Source organism: Eleutherodactylus coqui, chromosome 9, assembly GCF_035609145.1.
Source record: "Eleutherodactylus coqui strain aEleCoq1 chromosome 9, aEleCoq1.hap1, whole genome shotgun sequence".
In the NCBI taxonomy this organism is placed as follows: Eukaryota; Metazoa; Chordata; class Amphibia; order Anura; family Eleutherodactylidae; genus Eleutherodactylus; species Eleutherodactylus coqui.
Genome location: NC_089845.1, coordinates 34543096 through 34566637, shown reverse-complemented (window position 1 = coordinate 34566637; position 23542 = coordinate 34543096). Strand labels below are relative to the sequence as shown.

General features: G+C 34.9%; 1 protein-coding gene across 1 annotated transcript in view; it reads left to right on the top strand.

Annotated features, from left to right (window-relative positions):
- Positions 1-23542, top strand: part of ABITRAM (actin binding transcription modulator) — a 131783-nt gene that overhangs the window by 11872 nt on the left and 96369 nt on the right. The window contains exon 2 of the mRNA XM_066579219.1: positions 1578-1676. Within this exon, the coding sequence (XP_066435316.1) occupies positions 1610-1676 (67 nt within the window). The 5' untranslated portion in view covers positions 1578-1609. The remainder of the gene's footprint in view (positions 1-1577; positions 1677-23542) is intronic.

Genomic DNA, 23542 nt, shown 5'->3' with positions numbered 1-23542 from the left:
AAAAAAAATCTAAATCCTTAAACAAAAATACATATTTGGTATCGCTGCATCCGTAAAAGTTCAATCTATCAAAGTAGCACATTATTTATCCTGCACTGTGAACGTCGTCCAAAAATAAAAATAAAGAACGCCAGAAATGCACTTTTTCAGTCACCCTGTCTCCCAGAAAAAATTCAATAAAAAGCGGTCAAAAAGTCATATGCATTCCAAAATGGTACCAACGTAAACTGCACGACATTCTGCAAAAAATGAGCCCTCGCTCAACTATTTTGACGGAAAAATAAAAACGTTATTGCACGCAGAATATGGCGGCAGAGAATAATTGTAAAAAATTCAATGTCTTTGAAAAAAAAATTATAGTAGTATAGTAAAAAAAACTACAAGTTTGGTATCGTAGTAATCATTCTGACCCATAGCATAAAGTTATTATGTCAGTTTTGTTGCAGTTTGTGCGCCCTAGAAACAAGACGCACTAAAAGATGGCGGAATGTCTTTTTTTTTTAATTTTTTTTATTTTACTCCACTTAGAATTTTTTAAAACATTTTTCAGTACATGATATGGTACATTAAATAGCACCAGTGAAAAATACAACTCGTCCCGCAAAAAACAAGCCCTCATACAGCGACGTCGATGGATAAATAAAGGAGTTACGATTTTTTTTAAAGGTGGGAGGAAAAACGAAAATGGAAAAAAAAGGGCTGCGTCATTAAGGGGTTAAAGGGGTTTTCCGGGCACAAAGTAGAAATCGTTGAAATCGCTGGGAGCCGCGCCGGCCAGTTCTGGTTGGAGCAGAGATTTCCGCTGCTTCTTCTCCGACCTCTATAATTGCGGCGCTGTCAGCGGGCGCACAATCAGCTGGTTGGTCGGGCTCCCAAGTGACGGACCTCAGCTGATCAACTATTGATGACCGATTGCAGCTATTGATGAGGATGCATCACAGTAGTATTCTCCAGGAAAACCCCTTCAAAATAGAAATAATTCATCCCGCGCCTGAAAATCACATACACATGCGAGCACCGGGGGGTCTTCGGCTCACATAGGACATAATGGGCAATTCTTGCTGCGGAATTACCCGAAAACGGGACATGCTGCAAGAGAAAAATGTGTATTAACTTATTGACAGTAATGGGTTCTATACTCATGCGAGTCTGTCCGCCCAGCAGTGCAGAGAACCCGCGCATGAAAATCGCCTGTGTACGTACCGCCTTAAAGGGGTATTCAGGGTTATTTATTTCACATAGTTTTGAGTCCCCGGCAGGCTTACGGGACGTCATCAGTGACCTCCCCGGCGGGCCTTCTATTGACTGCCGTGGTCATGTGGGTAAACACCGGCCACATGACTGCAGCACTTCTCAACCAGAGATCGAGAGGGTGTGGCGGGCAACGTGGGGGGGAGTACTGAGTTTATTTATGTACTCTTCGCCCCCACTGCCAACTATTTACTTTGAAAATCCCTTTAATGGAAGCGCATTTTTTTATCATGTGTCATACAAGTGATGGTGAAATGTTGTGTTTGGGGTTGTTTAGCATATTTTAGCTTGTTTCACAACTTTTTACTATATATTTTATTTTTTAGGCATCAAGAGTGAAGCTGCTCCTCTGCTTTATATGGCTGAAGTATCTCACCCCTCCCCTTCTGTGGCTCATCGGTATTTTACACGATGGTACAAACCAGGTAAAGTGGACCAATGAGTGAACATTAAGGCAGTTTCAGGTTAATCTTTGTAAGGTTTTTGTGGCCATTTTTTCTTGCTCATTTGAGTTAAAAGCCCGTAGCAGCAGATATTAGCCGGAGGTCAGCTGAGAATTGTGTCTTACAGGCCTAAAAAGACTGTGTAAAAAAAAACCCTTTAAATGGTCACTAACTTTACAACAAACTTGTGTTTATCTGATAGCCAATATGATAACTAGCAAAAGTGCAAATCACTATGTGCCTAAAATGATTTTTTTTTTTTGGCCAAAAAATCACTTTACATTCTGGCCACTAGGGGTCTCCCTTCCTTGCTGTTGTGTTGTGAAATCCTATTCTGGCAGTACAGAAACTTGAGATGCATTATAGGAACTGGAGTGGGTCTTGCTGCAGTTATACGGCCCATAGAGGTCTATGAGGAGGAGGCATTTTAACTTTTTCCACAACGCTTCTGCCCTATTCAGCAATTCCAGCAACCTGATTGGTTGTTTGGTGAATCAGCCAACCAAAACAACCAATCAGGTTGCTGGAATTGCTGAATAGGGCACAAGTGTTGTGGAAAAAGTAAATATGCGAGGAGGAAAGGGCAGAGAGACATGGCTGCAGCTTCTAGTAAGTGACTGCTGAGTTCCCAGCTGCACTGCTTCGTCCTGCTGTATGATGTCCTCCCATGATGCTTCGGTATCTGTGAGTGATAACAGCTAATCTATGTATAATCAAGTAATACACAGACATGCTAGGTCAACCGAATGAGGGCTGTACAAGGTAACAGTGATTCAGTGATTACAGGTGACGTGGTCACTGATTGGGCTCATTCACTTTTGGTTTTCTCTTCCGTCTGGCCCAGACTACCATGAAGACTTTTTCCAGGCATGAATCATTCCTGCATACTTTCCCCATCCTGTTCACTCATCCCCTCTCAGTGATCCTCTACACAGTAATAGTGCCTGCCTGAATGCCCCCACACAGTCATAATTTCCACATTGTGGCCACCAAAAAATGCCACATTTGTGCCCCTTCGCAATAGTAATCTCATTTATACCTTCGTACAGTGATAATACCCCATTGGTGCCTCACCGAGGAATAGGTATCCCCTTAAAGGTTTTTTTGAGCACCCCAAACATTGGTGGCAGTGAAGAGGGGGACACATTATATATTTAAAAAAACCAACCTAATTCTCTCCTCCCACTCCGTGCTGCTCCCCCGCTGCCGCTCACCACTGCTTTGATCTTCTGTTTAGATCTGCTGCAGCCATAAGGGGATTGTTCACATGACCAGCGATCATGGCTGAGCGCTGTTATTGGCTGTTGAAGCGGGTTTATGGGACATCACAGCTGCTTGTATGCAAACAGCTGAGATCCGAGCCGGCGGTGGGGAACGAAAGGTGGAGCGGAGAGAGGTGAGCAACCACTGATTTTTTTTTTTCTTCTAATGCATGGGGGACCCGTTCACAGGGGTTTCCTTAACTTGGACAACTACTTTAATTTTGTAACTCAAGATGACGCATTTTATTTTATTTTTATTTATTTTTTCTCATTTTGGTTTAAAGCGACCCTCCGGGCCCGGAAAAGCAATGATGGTGGCACCACTTCTCTGACTACCTGGTACGCACTGCACATACTGTGTTTCCCCAAAATAAGACACTGTCTCATATTAAAGTTTCAATTTTTAGGAAAAAACTATATTTCCAAAAAAGGGTTTTTATTGCGGAAAAGTGGAAAAACCTAAAAAAAAAATCATTGACTTCCGTGGAACCTGTCTGTGCAGGAACCGCAGTCAAATGGAGCATGCTGCAATTTTCAATTGGTTTCCACTCGTGTGCCTGAAGAATCATTTTCCCTTAGCATGCTCTGGAAGGTTATCACTGCGGAATCCGGAGGCGAACTCCCGCTAGGACTCCGCAGCAAAAATCCGCCCGTGAGCATTGGGCCTAAGACACTACATGGCGATGTGAGTGGTCAGCGCTGCTCATGTGGACAGCGCTGGATAACGAAAGCAGTGTAGGGTCTTAGACTAATGATGTATACGAATACACAGTGCGCATCAGGCAGTCAGAGAAGCCGATGCGGCCATCTTTGTACCTCCAGGGTTGCTTTAAGCTTTCGTTCTAATCTCTTGTCTTTCGGAATGACCCAAGTGTTGTGAGTATGAGGATGCGTTGTCCGGCTTTGTTTAAAGTGTTTCTGCCATAGAATTTTTCACATTTTAACCCTTTCCAATCCACTGTCTGACGTCTTCCTACATTCTGATTGAAGCTTGTACAGCTCCAATGTCAGAAGACGTCCGACAGGGTATTCTTACCATCTATTGCCAGCCACTCTGCTGTCAGAGCCTCTCTGGCGCACACACTAGCTTTAGCCAGCAGATGGCACCGTCGTATAACAGTAAAAAGAGAAAGCCTTTTAGAAAACCCTGAATCCAAAATTGGATTGGAAAGGGTTAAAAATATTTAGGTTCCGTTTTACATGAAAAAAAAAAAAAGACGGTGACAGAAATGCAAGAAAAATACAAGCTGTGAACTTTCTGTGCCCTTAAAAGCCCTGAATTCCCAAGTAGCTTTCTTCTTCCTCTCCCTGGCTCGTCGGCTGTAGGCCCGCTTTAGAGTTAATACGTCTCGCTTCCCGTGTTTGCGGATTCCAATTTAGGTCATCTCTCTTGAGGAGATCAGGAGTCGGTCATTAACCTTTTTATTTGGCTTTTTTTTTCTCCTTGATCCAGGCTTGGAAATTTTCTCCAAATGGATTTGCATACATTTTCAGCCTTCTGTGATGTTTCAGATGGTGACAGCTATCCAAGTGAATCTAACTTGCCTGGAGGGAAGCGGCTGCTTCTATTTATTCTTTTATGTGGGAGACGTTAACTTCTGTTCCTCCTCACAATACACACTACTTTTAATCTGACTATCGTTTTTCTTATTTCTCGCTGCCTGTCCAGCAGCCAAGCGAGCACCAAGAGTCATATCTGTACGAGGGGTTGAATAGTTAGTCCCAACTGGACAGCCCCCATTCTTGAAAATGCAGCCCCCTGGTGATCAGCTGATGTCTACGGGCTCAACTGCTGCAACCCTGCACGTAGGTGGCGCTGGAGACACCGCTGTCTGCAAGAGAAGTGCCGCATTGTAAGGCGCTCGGTACATGAGATTTTTATATTTAAATTGTGATTAATTTTTGAGAAAAATACAGCGATATGACTATTAAGGTAAAGGAAGCGAGCCATACAAGAGAGTAATAGAAATGTACAGGAAGCTCCAACATGGGTATAACTGTAAGATACAGAGGACTGCGCCAGACAAATAAAAATACTGAAAAATGTAGGAGCCATATGACCTTTTTAGTCCCCATATATCATTTAGTTATAATTCATACAAACATTTTTATATCCATTCATAGTAAATAAAACATACTCTGTGCAGTGTCTGCATCTCTCTCCTTCTTCCAATTCCTCTTTCTGTTTCTTAAAACTAATATTAGTTATCATAGCTAACTTAGACTAGACTATAATGTTGCCTGTAATTGCAAGAATATATCCCATTTAATACTGCCCAATGTACAAGATTATAACTACTATAATACTGTCCCCTATGTACAAGTATATAACTACTATAATACTGCCTCCTATGTACAAGTATATAACTACTATAATACTGCTCCCTATGGACAAGAATATAACTACTATAATACTGCCTCCTATGTACAAGAATATAACTACTATAATACTGCCCCCTATGTACAAGAATATAACTACTATAATACTGCCCCCTATGTACAAGAATATAACTACTATAATACTGCCCCTATGTACAAGAATATAACTGCCATAATACTGCCTCCTATGTACAAGAATATAACTACTATAATACTGCCCCCTATGTACAAGAATATAACTACTATAATACTGCCCCCTATATAAAAGAATATAACTACTATAATACTGCCTCCTATGTACAGGAATATAACTACTATAATACTGCCCCTATGTACAAGAATATAACTACTATAATACTGCTCCCTATGGACAAGAATATAACTACAATAATACTGCCTCCTATGTACAAGAATAGAACTACTATAATACTGCCCCCTATGTACAAGAATATAGCTACTATAATACTGCCTCCTATGTACAAGTATATAACTACTATAATACTGCTCCCTATGTACAAGAATATAACTACTATAATACTGCCCCCTATGTACAAGAATATAACTACTATAATACTGCCTCCTATGTACAAAAATAGAACTACTATAATACTGCCGCCTATGTACAAGAATATAACTACTATAATACTGCTCCCTATGGACAAGAATATAACTACTATAATACTGCCTCCTATGTACAAGAATATTACTACTATAATACTGCCTCCTATGTACAAGAATATAACTACTATAATACTGCCCCTATGTACAAGAATATAACTACTATAATACTGCCTCCTATGTACAAGAATATAACTACTATAATACTGCCTCCTATGTACAAGAATATAACTACTATAATACTGCCCCTATGTACAAGAATATAACTACTATAATACTACTCCTGTGTACAAGAATATTACTACTATAATATTGCCCCCTAATTTACAAGAATATAACTACTATATTACTGCCCCCTATGTACAAGAATATAACTACTATAATACTGCCCCTATGTACAAGAATATTACTACTATAATATTGCCCCCTATGTACAAGAATATAACTACTATAATACTGCCCCCTATGTACAAGAATAGAACTACTATAATACTGCCCCTATGTGCAAGAATATAACTACTATAATACTGCCCCCTATGTGCAAGAATATAACTACTATAATACTGCCTCCTATGTACAAGAATATAACTGCTATAATACTGCCTCCTATGTACAAGAATATAACTGCTATAATACTGCCCCCTATGTACCAGAATATAACTACTATAATACTGCCCCCTATGTACAAGAATATAACTACTATAATACTGCTCCCTATGGACAAGAATATAACTACAATAATACTGCCTCCTATGTACAAGAATAGAACTACTATAATACTGCCCCCTATGTACAAGAATATAACTACTATAATACTGCCTCCTATGTACAGGAATATAACTACTATAATACTGCCCCTATGTACAAGAATATAACTACTATAATACTGCTCCCTATGGACAAGAATATAACTACAATAATACTGCCTCCTATGTACAAGAATAGAACTACTATAATACTGCCCCCTATGTACAAGAATATAGCTACTATAATACTGCCTCCTATGTACAAGTATATAACTACTATAATACTGCTCCCTATGTACAAGAATATAACTACTATAATACTGCTCCCTATGGACAAGAATATAACTACTATAATACTGCCTCCTATGTACAAGAATATTACTACTATAATACTGCCTCCTATGTACAAGAATATAACTACTATAATACTGCCCCTATGTACAAGAATATAACTACTATAATACTGCCTCCTATGTACAAGAATATAACTACTATAATACTGCCTCCTATGTACAAGAATATAACTACTATAATACTGCCCCTATGTACAAGAATATAACTACTATAATACTACTCCTGTGTACAAGAATATTACTACTATAATATTGCCCCCTATGTACAAGAATATAACTACTATATTACTGCCCCCTATGTACAAGAATATAACTACTATAATACTGCCCCTATGTACAAGAATATTACTACTATAATATTGCCCCCTATGTACAAGAATATAACTACTATAATACTGCCCCCTATGTACAAGAATAGAACTACTATAATACTGCCCCTATGTGCAAGAATATAACTACTATAATACTGCCCCCTATGTGCAAGAATATAACTACTATAATACTGCCTCCTATGTACAAGAATATAACTGCTATAATACTGCCTCCTATGTACAAGAATATAACTGCTATAATACTGCCCCCTATGTACCAGAATATAACTACTATAATACTGCCCCCTATGTACAAGAATATAACTACTATAATACTGCTCCCTATGTACAAGAATATAACTAATATAATACTGCCCCCTATGTACAAGAATATAACTACTATAATACTGCTCCTATGTACAAGAATATAACTACTATAATGCCACCCTCTATGTACAAGAATATAACTACTATAATATTGCCCCCTATGTACAAGAATATAACTACTATAATACTGCTCCTATGTATAAGACTATAACTACTATAATACTGCCCCTATGTACAGGAATATAACTACTATAATACTGCCCCTATGTACAAGAATATAACTACTATAATACTGCTCCTATGTACAAGAATATTACTACTATAATATTGCCCCCTATGTACAAGAATATAACTGCTATAATACTGCCTCCTATGTACAAGAATATAACTACTATAATACTGCCTCCTATGTACAAGAATATAACTACTATAATACTGCCCCCTATGTGCAAGAATATAACTACTATAATACTGCGCTATGTACAAGAATATTACTACTATAATATTGCCCCCTATGTACAAGAATATAACTGCTATAATACTGCCTCCTATGTACAAGAATATAACTACTATAATACTGCCCCCTATGTACAAGAATATAACTACTATAATACTGCCCCCTATGTACAAGAATATAACTACTATAATACTGCTCCCGATGTACAAGAATATAACTAATATAATACTGCCTCCTATGTGCAAGAATATAACTGCCATAATACTACCTCCTATGTACAAGAATATAACTATTATAATACTGCCCCTATGTACAGGAATATAACTACTATAATACTGCCCCTATGTACAAGAATATAACTACTATAATACTGCTCCTATGTACAAGAATATAACTACTATAATACTGCTCCTATGTACAAGAATATAACTGCTATAATACTGCCCCCTATGTACAAGAATATAACTGCTATAATACTGCCCCCTATGTACAAGAATATAACTGCTATAATACTGCCTCCTATGTACAAGAATATAACTGCTATAATACTGCCTCCTATGTACAAGAATATAACTACTATAATACTGCTCCCTATGTACAAGAATATAACTACTATAATACTGCCCCTATGTATAAGACTATAACTACTATAATACTGCCCCTATGTACAAGAATATAACTACTATAATACTGCCCCCTATGTACAAGAATATAACTACTATAATACTGCCCCCTATGTACAAGAATATAACTACTATAATACTGCCCCCTATGTACAAGAATATAACTACTATAATACTGCCCCTATGTACAGGAATATAACTACTATAATACTGCCCCTATGTACAAGAATATAACTACTATAATACTGCCCCTATGTACAAGAATATAACTACTATAATACTGCCCCTATGTACAAGAATATAACTACTATAATACTGCCCCCTATGTACAAGAATATAACTACTATAATACTGCCCCCTATGTACAAGAATAGAACTACTATAATACTGCCCCTATGTGCAAGAATAGAACTACTATAATACTGCCCCTATGTGCAAGAATATAACTACTATAATACTGCCCCTATGTGCAAGAATATAACTACTATAATACTGCGCTATGTACAAGAATATAACTGCTATAATACTGCCCCCTATGTACAAGAATATAACTACTATAATACTGCCCCCTATGTACAAGAATATAACTACTATAATACTGCCCCCTATGTACAAGATTAGAACTACTATAATACTGCCCCTATGTGCAAGAATATAACTACTATAATACTGCGCTATGTACAAGAATATAACTGCTATAATACTGCCCCCTATGTACAAGAATATAACTACTATAATACTGCCTCCTATGTACAAGAATATAACTACTATAATACTGCCCCCTATGTACAAGAATATAACTACTATAATACTGCCCCCTATGTACAAGAATATAACTGCTATAATACTGCCTCCTATGTACAAGAATATAACTACTATAATACTGCTCCTATGTATAAGACTATAACTACTATAATACTGCCCCTATGTACAGGAATATAACTACTATAATACTGCCCCTATGTACAAGAATATAACTACTATAATACTGCCCCTATGTACAAGAATATAACTACTATAATACTGCCCCCTATTTACAAGAATATAACTACTATAATACTGCCCCCTATGTACAAGAATATAACTACTATAATACTGCCCCTATGTACAGGAATATAACTACTATAATACTGCTCCTATGTACAAGAATATAACTACTATAATACTGCTCCTATGTACAAGAATATTACTACTATAATATTGCCCCCTATGTACAAGAATATAACTGCTATAATGCTGCCCCCTATGTACAAGAATATAACTACTATAATACTGCTCCCGATGTACAAGAATATAACTAATATAATACTGCCCCCTATGTACAAGAATATAACTACTATAATACTGCCTCCTATGTGCAAGAATATAACTGCCATAATACTACCTCCTATGTACAAGAATATAACTACTATAATACTGCCCCTATGTACAGGAATATAACTACTATAATACTGCCCCTATGTACAAGAATATAACTGCTATAATACTGCCTCCTATGTAGAAGAATATAACTACTATAATACTGCCCCCTATGTACAAGAATAGAACTACTATAATACTGCCCCTATGTACAGGAATATAACTACTATAATACTGTCCCCTATGTACAAGAATATAACTACTGTAATACTGCTCCTATGTACAAGAATATAACTACTATAATACTGCTCCTATGTACAAGAATATAACTACTATAATACTGCTCCTATGTACAAGAATATAACTACTATAATACTGCCCCCTATGTACAAGAATATAACTACTATAATACTGCCCCCTATGTACAAGAATAGAACTACTATAATACTGCCCCCTATGTACAAGAATAGAACTACTATAATACTGCCCCCTATGTACAAGAATAGAACTACTATAATACTGCCCCCTATGTACAAGAATGTAACTGCTATAATACTGCTCCTATGTACAGGAATATAACTACTATAATACTGCCCCTATGTACAAGAATATTACTACTATAATATTGCCCCCTATGTACAAGAATATAACTACTATAATACTGCTCCTATGTACAAGAATATTACTACTATAATATTGCCCCCTATGTACAAGAATATAACTACTATAATACTGCCCCCTATGTACAAGAATATAACTACTATAATACTGCCCCCTTTGTACAAGAATATAACTACTATAATACTGCCCCTATGTACAGGAATATAACTACTATAATACTGCCCCTATGTACAAGAATATAACTACTATAATACTGCCCCCTATGTACAAGAATATAACTACTATAATACTGCTCCTATGTACAAGAATATAACTACTATAATACTGCCCCCTATGTACAAGAATATAACTACTATAATACTGCCCCCTATGTACAAGAATAGAACTACTATAATACTGCCCCCTATGTACAAGAATAGAACTACTATAATACTGCCCCCTATGTACAAGAATATAACTACTATAATACTGCCCCTTATGTACAAGAATATAACTGCTATAATACTGCCTCCTATGTAGAAGAATATAACTACTATAATACTGCCCCCTATGTACAAGAATAGAACTACTATAATACTGCCACCTATGTGCAAGAATATAACTACTATAATACTGCCACCTATGTGCAAGAATATAACTACTATAATACTGCGCTATGTACAAGAATATAACTACTATAATACTGCTCCTATGTACAAGAATATAACTACTATAATACTGCTCCTATGTACAAGAATATAACTACTATAATACTGCCCCCTATGTACAAGAATATAACTACTATAATACTGCCCCCTATGTACAAGAATAGAACTACTATAATACTGCCCCCTATGTACAAGAATAGAACTACTATAATACTGCCCCCTATGTACAAGAATGTAACTGCTATAATACTGCTCCTATGTACAGGAATATAACTACTATAATACTGCCCCTATGTACAAGAATATTACTACTATAATATTGCCCCCTATGTACAAGAATATAACTACTATAATACTGCTCCTATGTACAAGAATATTACTACTATAATATTGCCCCCTATGTACAAGAATATAACTACTATAATACTGCCCCCTATGTACAAGAATATAACTACTATAATACTGCCCCCTTTGTACAAGAATATAACTACTATAATACTGCCCCTATGTACAGGAATATAACTACTATAATACTGCCCCTATGTACAAGAATATAACTACTATAATACTGCCCCCTATGTACAAGAATATAACTACTATAATACTGCTCCTATGTACAAGAATATAACTACTATAATACTGCCCCCTATGTACAAGAATATAACTACTATAATACTGCCCCCTATGTACAAGAATAGAACTACTATAATACTGCCCCCTATGTACAAGAATAGAACTACTATAATACTGCCCCCTATGTACAAGAATATAACTACTATAATACTGCCCCTTATGTACAAGAATATAACTGCTATAATACTGCCTCCTATGTAGAAGAATATAACTACTATAATACTGCCCCCTATGTACAAGAATAGAACTACTATAATACTGCCACCTATGTGCAAGAATATAACTACTATAATACTGCCACCTATGTGCAAGAATATAACTACTATAATACTGCGCTATGTACAAGAATATAACTGCTATAATACTGCCCCCTATGTACAAGAATATAACTACTATAATACTGCTCCCGATGTACAAGAATATAACTAATATAATACTGCCCCCTATGTACAAGAATATAACTACTATAATACTGCCCCCTATGTACAAGAATATAACTACTATAATACTGCCTCCTATGTGCAAGAATATAACTGCCATAATACTACCTCCTATGTACAAGAATATAACTACTATAATACTGCCCCTATGTACAAGAATATAACTGCTATAATACTGCCTCCTATGTAGAAGAATATAACTACTATAATACTGCCCCCTATGTACAAGAATAGAACTACTAGAATACTGCCCCTATGTACAGGAATATAACTACTATAATACTGTCCCCTATGTACAAGAATATAACTACTGTAATACTGCTCCTATGTACAAGAATATAACTACTATAATACTGCTCCTATGTACAAGAATATAACTACTATAATACTGCTCCTATGTACAAGAATATAACTACTATAATACTGCCCCCTATGTACAAGAATATAACTACTATAATACTGCCCCCTATGTACAAGAATAGAACTACTATAATACTGCCCCCTATGTACAAGAATAGAACTACTATAATACTACCCCCTATGTACAAGAATATAACTGCTATAATACTGCCTCCTATGTACAAGAATATAACTGCTATAATACTGCTCCTATGTACAGGAATATAACTACTATAATACTGCCCCTATGTACAAGAATATTACTACTATAATATTGCCCCCTATGTACAAGAATATAACTACTATAATACTGCTCCTATGTACAAGAATATTACTACTATAATATTGCCCCCTATGTACAAGAATATAACTACTATAATACTGCCCCCTATGTACAAGAATATAACTACTATAATACTGCCCCCTATGTACAAGAATATAACTACTATAATACTGCCCCTATGTACAGGAATATAACTACTATAATACTGCCCCTATGTACAAGAATATAACTACTATAATACTGCCCCCTATGTACAAGAATATAACTACTATAATACTGCCCCCTATGTACAAGAATATAACTACTATAATACTGCCCCCTATGTACAAGAATATAACTACTATAATACTGCCCCCTATGTACAAGAATATAACTACTATAATACTGCCCCTATGTACAGGAATATAACTACTATAATACTGCCCTTATGTACAAGAATATTACTACTATAATATTGCCCCCTATGTACAAGAATATAACTACTATAATACTGCTCCTATGTACAAGAATATAACTACTATAATATTGCCCCTATGTACAAGAATATAACTGCTATAATACTGCTCCTATGTACAAGAATAGAACTACTATAATACTGCCCCCTATGTACAAGAATAGAACTACTATAATACTGCCCCCTATGTGCAAGAATATAACTACTATAATACTGCGCTATGTACAAGAATATAACTGCTATAATACTGCACCCTATGTACAAGAATATAACTACTATAATACTGCCCCCTATGTACAAAAATATAACTACTATAATACTGCCCCCTATGTACAAGAATATAACTACTATAATACTGCCCCCTATGTACAAGAATATAACTACTATAATACTGCTCCCGCTGTACAAGAATATAACTAATATAATACTGCCCCCTATGTACAAGAATATAACTACTATAATACTGCCTCCTATGTGCAAGAATATAACTGCCATAATACTACCTGCTATGTACAAGAATATAACTACTATAATACTGCCCCTATGTACAGGAATATAACTACTATAATACTGCCCCTATGTACAAGAATATAACTACTATAATACTGCCTCCTATGTATAAGACTATAACTACTATAATACTGCCCCTCTGTACAAGAATATAACTACTATAATACTGCCCCCTATGTACAAGAATATAACTACTATAATACTGCCCCTATGTACCGGAATATAACTACTATAATACTGCCCCTATGTACAAGAATATAACTACTATAATACTGCTCCTATGTACAAGAATATAACTACTATAATACTGCTCCTATGTACAAGAATATAACTACTATAATACTGCTCCTATGTACAAGAATATAACTACTATAATACTGCTCCTATGTACAAGAATAGAACTACTATAATACTGCCCCCTATGTACAAGAATAGAACTACTATAATACTGCCCCCTATGTACAAGAATAGAACTACTATAATACTGCCCCCTATGTACAAGAATATAACTACTATAATACTGCCTCCTATGTGCAAGAATATAACTGCCATAATACTGCCTCCTATGTACAAGAATATAACTACTATAATACTGCCCCTATGTACAGGAATATAACTACTATAATACTGCTCCTATGTACAAGAATATAACTACTATAATACTGCCCCCTATGTACAAGAATATAACTGCTATAATCCTGCCCCCTATGTACAAGAATATAACTACTATAATACTGCTCCCTATGTACAAGAATAGAACTACTATAATACTGCCCCCTATGTGCAAGAATATAACTACTATAATACTGCGCTATGTACAAGAATATAACTACTATAATACTGCCCCCTATGTGCAAGAATATAACTACTATAATACTGCCCCCTATGTGCAAGAATATAACTACTATAATACTGCTCCCTATGTACAAGAATATAACTACTATAATACTGCCCCCTATGCACAAGAATATAACTACTATAATACTGCCCCCTATGTACAAGAATATAACTACTATAATACTGCCTCCTATGTACAAGAATATAACTACTATAATACTGCCCCCTATGTACAAGAATATAACTACTATAATACTGCCCCCTATGTACAAGAATATAACTACTATAATACTGCCCCCTATGTACAAGAATATAACTGCTATAATACTGCCTCCTATGTACAAGAATATAACTACTATAATACTGCTCCCTATGTACAAGAAAATAACTACTATAATACTGCTCCTATGTACAAGAATATAACTACTATAATACTGCTCCTATGTACAAGAATATAACTACTATAATACTGCCCCCTATGTACAAGAATATAACTACTATAATACTGCCCCTTATGTACAAGAATAGAACTACTATAATACTGCCCCTTATGTACAAGAATAGAACTACTATAATACTGCCCCCTATGTACAAGAATAGAACTACTATAATACTGCCCCCTATGTACAAGAATAGAACTACTATAATACTGCCTCCTATGTGCAAGAATAGAACTACTATAATACTGCCTCCTATGTGCAAGAATATAACTGCCATAATACTGCCTCCTATGTACAAGAATATAACTACTATAATACTGCCCCTTATGTACAAGAATATAACTGCTATAATACTGCCCCCTATGTACAAGAATATAACTACTATAATACTGCCCCCTATGTACAAGAATATAACTACTATAATATTGCCCCCTATGTACAAGAATATAACTACTATAATACTGCCTCCTATGTGCAAGAATATAACTACTATAATACTGCCCCCTATTTACAAGAATATAACTGCTATAATACTGCCCCCTATGTACAAGAATATAACTGCTATAATACTGCCCCTTATGTACAAGAATATAACTACTATAATACTGCCCCTATGTACAAGAATATAGCTACTATAATACTGCCCCGTATGTACAAGAATATAACTGCCATAATACTGCCTCCTATGTACAAGAATATAACTACTATAATACTGCCCCCTATGTACAAGAATAGAACTACTATAATACTGCCCCCTATGTGCAAGAATAGAACTACTATAATACTGCCCCCTATGTACAAGAATATAACTGCTATAATACTGCCCCCTATGTACAAGAATATAACTACTATAATACTGCCCCCTATGTACAAAAATATAACTACTATAATACTGCCCCTATGTACAAGAATAGAACTACTATAATACTGCCCCTATGTGCAAAAATAGAACTACTATAATACTGCGCTATGTACAAGAATATAACTGCTATAATACTGCCCCCTATGTACAAGAATATAACTACTATAATACTGCCCCCTATGTACAAGAATATAACTGCTATAATACTGCCTCCTATGTAGAATAATATAACTACTATAATACTGCCCCCTATGTACAAGAATAGAACTACTCTAATACTGCCACCTATGTGCAAGAATATAACTACTATAATACTGCGCTATGTACAAGAATATAACTGCTATAATACTGCCCCCTATGTACAAAAATATAACTACTATAATACTGCCCCCTATGTACAAGAATATAACTACTATAATACTGCTCCCGATGTACAAGAATATAACTAATATAATACTGCCCCCTATGTACAAGAATATAACTACTATAATACTGCCTCCTATGTGCAAGAATATAACTGCCATAATACTACCTCCTATGTACAAGAATATAACTACTATAATACTGCCCCTATGTACAGGAATATAACTACTATAATACTGCCCCCTATGTACAAGAATATAACTGCTATAATACTGCCTCCTATGTAGAAGAATATAACTACTATAATACTGCCCCCTATGTACAAGAATAGAACTACTATAATACTGCCACCTATGTGCAAGAATATAACTACTATAATACTGCGCTATGTACAAGAATATAACTGCTATAATACTGCCCCCTATGTACAAGAATATAACTACTATAATACTGCTCCCGATGTACAAGAATATAACTAATATAATACTGCCCCCTATGTACAAGAATATAACTACTATAATACTGCCTCCTATGTGCAAGAATATAACTGCCATAATACTACCTCCTATGTACAAGAATATAACTACTATAATACTGCCCCTATGTACAGGAATATAACTACTATAATACTGCCCCTATGTACAAGAATATAACTGCTATAATACTGCCTCCTATGTAGAAGAATATAACTACTATAATACTGCCCCCTATGTACAAGAATAGAACTACTATAATACTGTCCCCTATGTACAAGAATATAACTACTGTAATACTGCTCCTATGTACAAGAATATAACTACTATAATACTGCTCCTATGTACAAGAATATAACTACTATAATACTGCTCCTATGTACAAGAATATAACTACTATAATACTGCCCCCTATGTACAAGAATAGAACTACTATAATACTGCCCCCTATGTACAAGAATAGAACTACTATAATACTGCCCCCTATGTACAAGAATAGAACTACTATAATACTGCCCCCTATGTACAAGAATATAACTGCTATAATACTGCCTCCTATGTACAAGAATATAACTGCTATAATACTGCTCCTATGTACAGGAATATAACTACTATAATACTGCCCCTATGTACAAGAATATTACTACTATAATATTGCCCCCTATGTACAAGAATATAACTACTATAATACTGCTCCTATGTACAAGAATATTACTACTATAATATTGCCCCCTATGTACAAGAATATAACTACTATAATACTGCCCCCTATGTACAAGAATATAACTACTATAATACTGCCCCCTATGTACAAGAATATAACTACTATAATACTGCCCCTATGTACAGGAATATAACTACTATAATACTGCCCCTATGTACAGGAATATAACTACTATAATACTGCCCCTATGTACAAGAATATAACTACTATAATACTGCCCCCTATGTACAAGAATATAACTACTATAATACTGCCCCCTATGTACAAGAATATAACTGCCATAATACTGCCTCCTATGTACAAGAATATAACTACTATAATACTGCCTCCTATGTACAAGAATATAACTACTATAATACTGCCCCCTATGTACAAGAATATAACTACTATAATACTGCCCCCTATGTACAAGAATATAACTGCTATAATACTGCCTCCTATGTACAAGAATATAACTACTATAATACTGCTCCCTATGTACAAGAATATAACTACTATAATACTGCTCCTATGTATAAGACTATAACTACTATAATACTGCCCCTATGTACAGGAATATAACTACTATAATACTGCCCCTATGTACAAGAATATAACTACTATAATACTGCTCCTATGTACAAGAATATTACTACTATAATATTGCCCCCTATGTACAAGAATATAACTGCTATAATACTGCCTCCTATGTACAAGAATAGAACTACTATAATACTGCCCCCTATGTACAAGAATAGAACTACTATAATACTGCCCCCTATGTGCAAGAATATAACTACTATAATACTGCGCTATGTACAAGAATATAACCGCTATAATACTGCCCCCTATGTACAAGAATATAACCACTATAATACTGCCCCTATGTACAAGAATATAACTACTATAATACTGCTCCCGATGTACAAGAATATAACTACTATAATACTGCCTCCTATGTACAAGAATATAACTACTATAATACTGCCCCCTATGTACAAGAATATAACTACTATAATACTGCCCCCTATGTACAAGAATATAACTACTATAATACTGCTCCTATGTACAGGAATATAACTACTATAATACTGCTCCTATGTACAAGAATATAACTATTATAATACTGCTCCTATGTACAGGAATATAACTACTATAATACTGCCCCTATGTACAAGAATATAACTACTATAATACTGCTCCCTATGTATAAGGCTATAACTACTATAATACTGCCTCCTATGTATAAGACTATAACTACTATAATACTGCCCCTATGTACAGGAATATAACTACTATAATACTGCCCCTATGTACAAGAATATAACTACTATAATACTGCTCCCGATGTACAAGAATATAACTAATATAATACTGCCTCCTATGTGCAAGAATATAACTGCCATAATACTACCTCCTATGTACAAGAATATAACTATTATAATACTGCCCCTATGTACAGGAATATAACTACTATAATACTGCCCCTATGTACAAGAATATAACTACTATAATACTGCTCCTATGTACAAGAATATAACTACTATAATACTGCTCCTATGTACAAGAATATAACTACTATAATACTGCTCCTATGTACAAGAATATAACTACTATAATACTGCCCCCTATGTACAAGAATATAACTACTATAATACTGCCCCCTATGTACAAGAATATAACTATTATAATACTGCCCCCTATGTACAAGAATATAACTGCTATAATACTGCCTCCTATGTACAAGAATATAACTACTATAATACTGCTCCCTATGTACAAGAATATAACTACTATAATACTGCCTCCTATGTATAAGACTATAACTACTATAATACTGCCCCCTATGTACAAGAATATAACTGCTATAATACTGCCTCCTATGTACAAGAATATAACTACTATAATACTGCTCCCTATGTATAAGACTATAACTACTATAATACTGCCTCCTATGTATAAGACTATAACTACTATAATACTGCCCCTATGTATAAGACTATAACTGCTATAATACTGCCCCCTATGTACAAAAATATAACTACTATAATACTGCCCCCTATGTACAAGAATATAACCACTATAATACTGCCCCTATGTACAAGAATATAACTACTATAATACTGCTCCCGATGTACAAGAATATAACTAATATAATACTGCCCCCTATGTACAAGAATAAAACTACTATAATACTGCTCCCTATGTACAAGAATATAACTACTATAATACTGCTCCTATGTATAAGACTATAACTACTATAATACTGCTCCTATGTACAGGAATATAACTACTATAATACTGCCCCTATGTACAAGAATATAACTACTATAATACTGCTCCCGATGTACAAGAATATAACTAATATAATACTGCCTCCTATGTGCAAGAATATAACTGCCATAATACTACCTCCTATGTACAAGAATATAACTACTATAATACTGCCCCTATGTACAGGAATATAACTACTATAATACTGCCCCTATGTACAAGAATATAACTGCTATAATACTGCCTCCTATGTAGAAGAATATAACTACTATAATACTGCCCCCTATGTACAAGAATAGAACTACTATAATACTGCCCCTATGTACAGGAATATAACTACTATAATACTGTCCCCTATGTACAAGAATATAACTACTGTAATACTGCTCCTATGTACAAGAATATAACTACTATAATACTGCTCCTATGTACAAGAATATAACTACTATAATACTGCTCCTATGTACAAGAATATAACTACTATAATACTGCCCCCTATGTACAAGAATATAACTACTATAATACTGCCCCCTATGTACAAGAATAGAACTACTATAATACTGCCCCCTATGTACAAGAATAGAACTACTATAATACTGCCCCCTATGTACAAGAATATAACTGCTATAATACTGCCTCCTATGTACAAGAATATAACTGCTATAATACTGCTCCTATGTACAGGAATATAACTACTATAATACTGCCCCTATGTACAAGAATATTACTACTATAATATTGCCCCCTATGTACAAGAATATAACTACTATAATACTGCTCCTATGTACAAGAATATTACTACTATAATATTGCCCCCTATGTACAAGAATATAACTACTATAATACTGCCCCCTATGTACAAGAATATAACTACTATAATACTGCCCCCTATGTACAAGAATATAACTACTATAATACTGCCCCTATGTACAGGAATATAACTACTATAATACTGCCCCTATGTACAGGAATATAACTACTATAATACTGCCCCTATGTACAAGAATATAACTACTATAATACTGCCCCCTATGTACAAGAATATAACTACTATAATACTGCCCCCTATGTACAAGAATATAACTGCTATAATACTGCTCCTATGTACAAGAATAGAACTACTATAATACTGCCCCCTATGTACAAGAATAGAACTACTATAATACTGCCCCCTATGTACAAGAGTATAACTACTATAATACTGCCTCCTATGTGCAAGAATATAACTGCCATAATACTGCCTCCTATGTACAAGAATATAACTACTATAATACTGCCCCTATGTACAGGAATATAACTACTATAATACTGCTCCTATGTACAAGAATATAACTACTATAATACTGCCCCCTATGTACAAGAATATAACTGCTATAATACTGCCCCCTATGTACAAGAATATAACTACTATAATACTGCTCCCTATGTACAAGAATATAACTACTATAATACTGCCCCTATGTACAAGAATATAACTGCTATAATACTGCTCCTATGTACAAGAATATTACTACTATAATATTGCCCCCTATGTACAAGAATATAACTGCTATAATACTGCCTCCTATGTACAAGAATAGAACTACTATAATACTGCCACCTATGTACAAGAATAGAACTACTATAATACTGCCCCTATGTGCAAGAATGTAACTACTATAATACTGCGCTATGTTCAAGAATATAACTGCTATAATACTGCCCCCTATGTACAAGAATATAACTGCTATAATACTGCCCCCTATGTACAAGAATATAACTACTATAATACTGCCTCCTATGTACAAGAATATAACTACTATAATACTGCCCCCTATGTACAAGAATATAACTACTATAATACTGTCCCCTATGTACAAGAATATAACTGCCATAATACTGCCTCCTATGTACAAGAATATAACTACTATAATACTGCCTCCTATGTACAAGAATATAACTACTATAATACTGCTCCTATGTACAAGAATATAACTACTATAATACTGCCCCCTATGTACAAGAATATAACTGCTATAATACTGCCTCCTATGTACAAGAATATAACTACTATAATACTGCTCCCTATGTACAAGAATATAACTACTATAATACTGCTCCTATGCATAAGACTATAACTACTATAATACTGCCCCTATGTACAAGAATATAACTACTATAATACTGCCCCCTATGTACAAGAATATAACTACTATAATACTGCCCCCTATGTACAAGAATATAACTACTATAATACTGCCCCTATGTACAGGAATATAACTACTATAATACTGCCCCTATGTACAAGAATATAACTACTATAATACTGCTCCTATGTACAAGAATATTACTATTATAATATTGCCCCCTATGTACAAGAATATAACTGCTATAATACTGCCTCCTATGTACAAGAATAAAACTACTATAATACTGCCCCCTATGTACAAGAATAGAACTACTATAATACTGCCCCCTATGTGCAAGAATATAACTACTATAATACTGCCCCTATGTGCAAGAATATAACTACTATAATACTGCCCCTATGTACAAGAATATAACTACTATAATACTGCCCCCTATGTACAAGAATATAACTACTATAATACTGCCCCCTATGTACAAAAATATAACTACTATAATACTGCCCCCTATGTACAAGAATATAACTACTATAATGCTGCCCCCTATGTACAAGAATAGAACTACTATAATACTGCCCCTATGTGCAAGAATATAACTACTATAATACTGCGCTATGTACAAGAATATAACTGCTATAATACTGCCCCCTATGCACAAGAATATAACTACTATAATACTGCCCCCTATGTACAAGAATATAACTACTATAATACTGCCCCCTATGTACAAGAATATAACTACTATAATACTGCCCCCTATGTACAAGAATATAACTACTATAATACTGCCCCCTATTTACAAGAATATAACTGCTATAATACTGCCTCCTATGTACAAGAATATAACTACTATAATACTGCTCCCTATGTACAAGAAAATAACTACTATAATACTGCTCCTATGTACAAGAATATTACTACTATAATATTGCCCCCTATGTACAAGAATATAACTGCTATAATACTGCCTCCTATGTACAAGAATAGAACTACTATAATACTGCCCCCTATGTACAAGAATATAACTACTATAATACTGCCCCCTATGTGCAAGAATATAACTACTATAATACTGCGCTATGTACAAGAATATAACTGCTATAATACTGCCCCCTATGTACAAAAATATAACTACTATAATACTGCCCCCTATGTACAAGAATATAACCACTATAATACTGCCCCTATGTACAAGAATATAACTACTATAATACTGCTCCCAATGTACAAGAATATAACTAATATAATACTGCCCCCTATGTACAAGAATAAAACTACTATAATACTGCTCCCTATGTACAAGAATATAACTACTATAATACTGCTCCTATGTATAAGACTATAACTA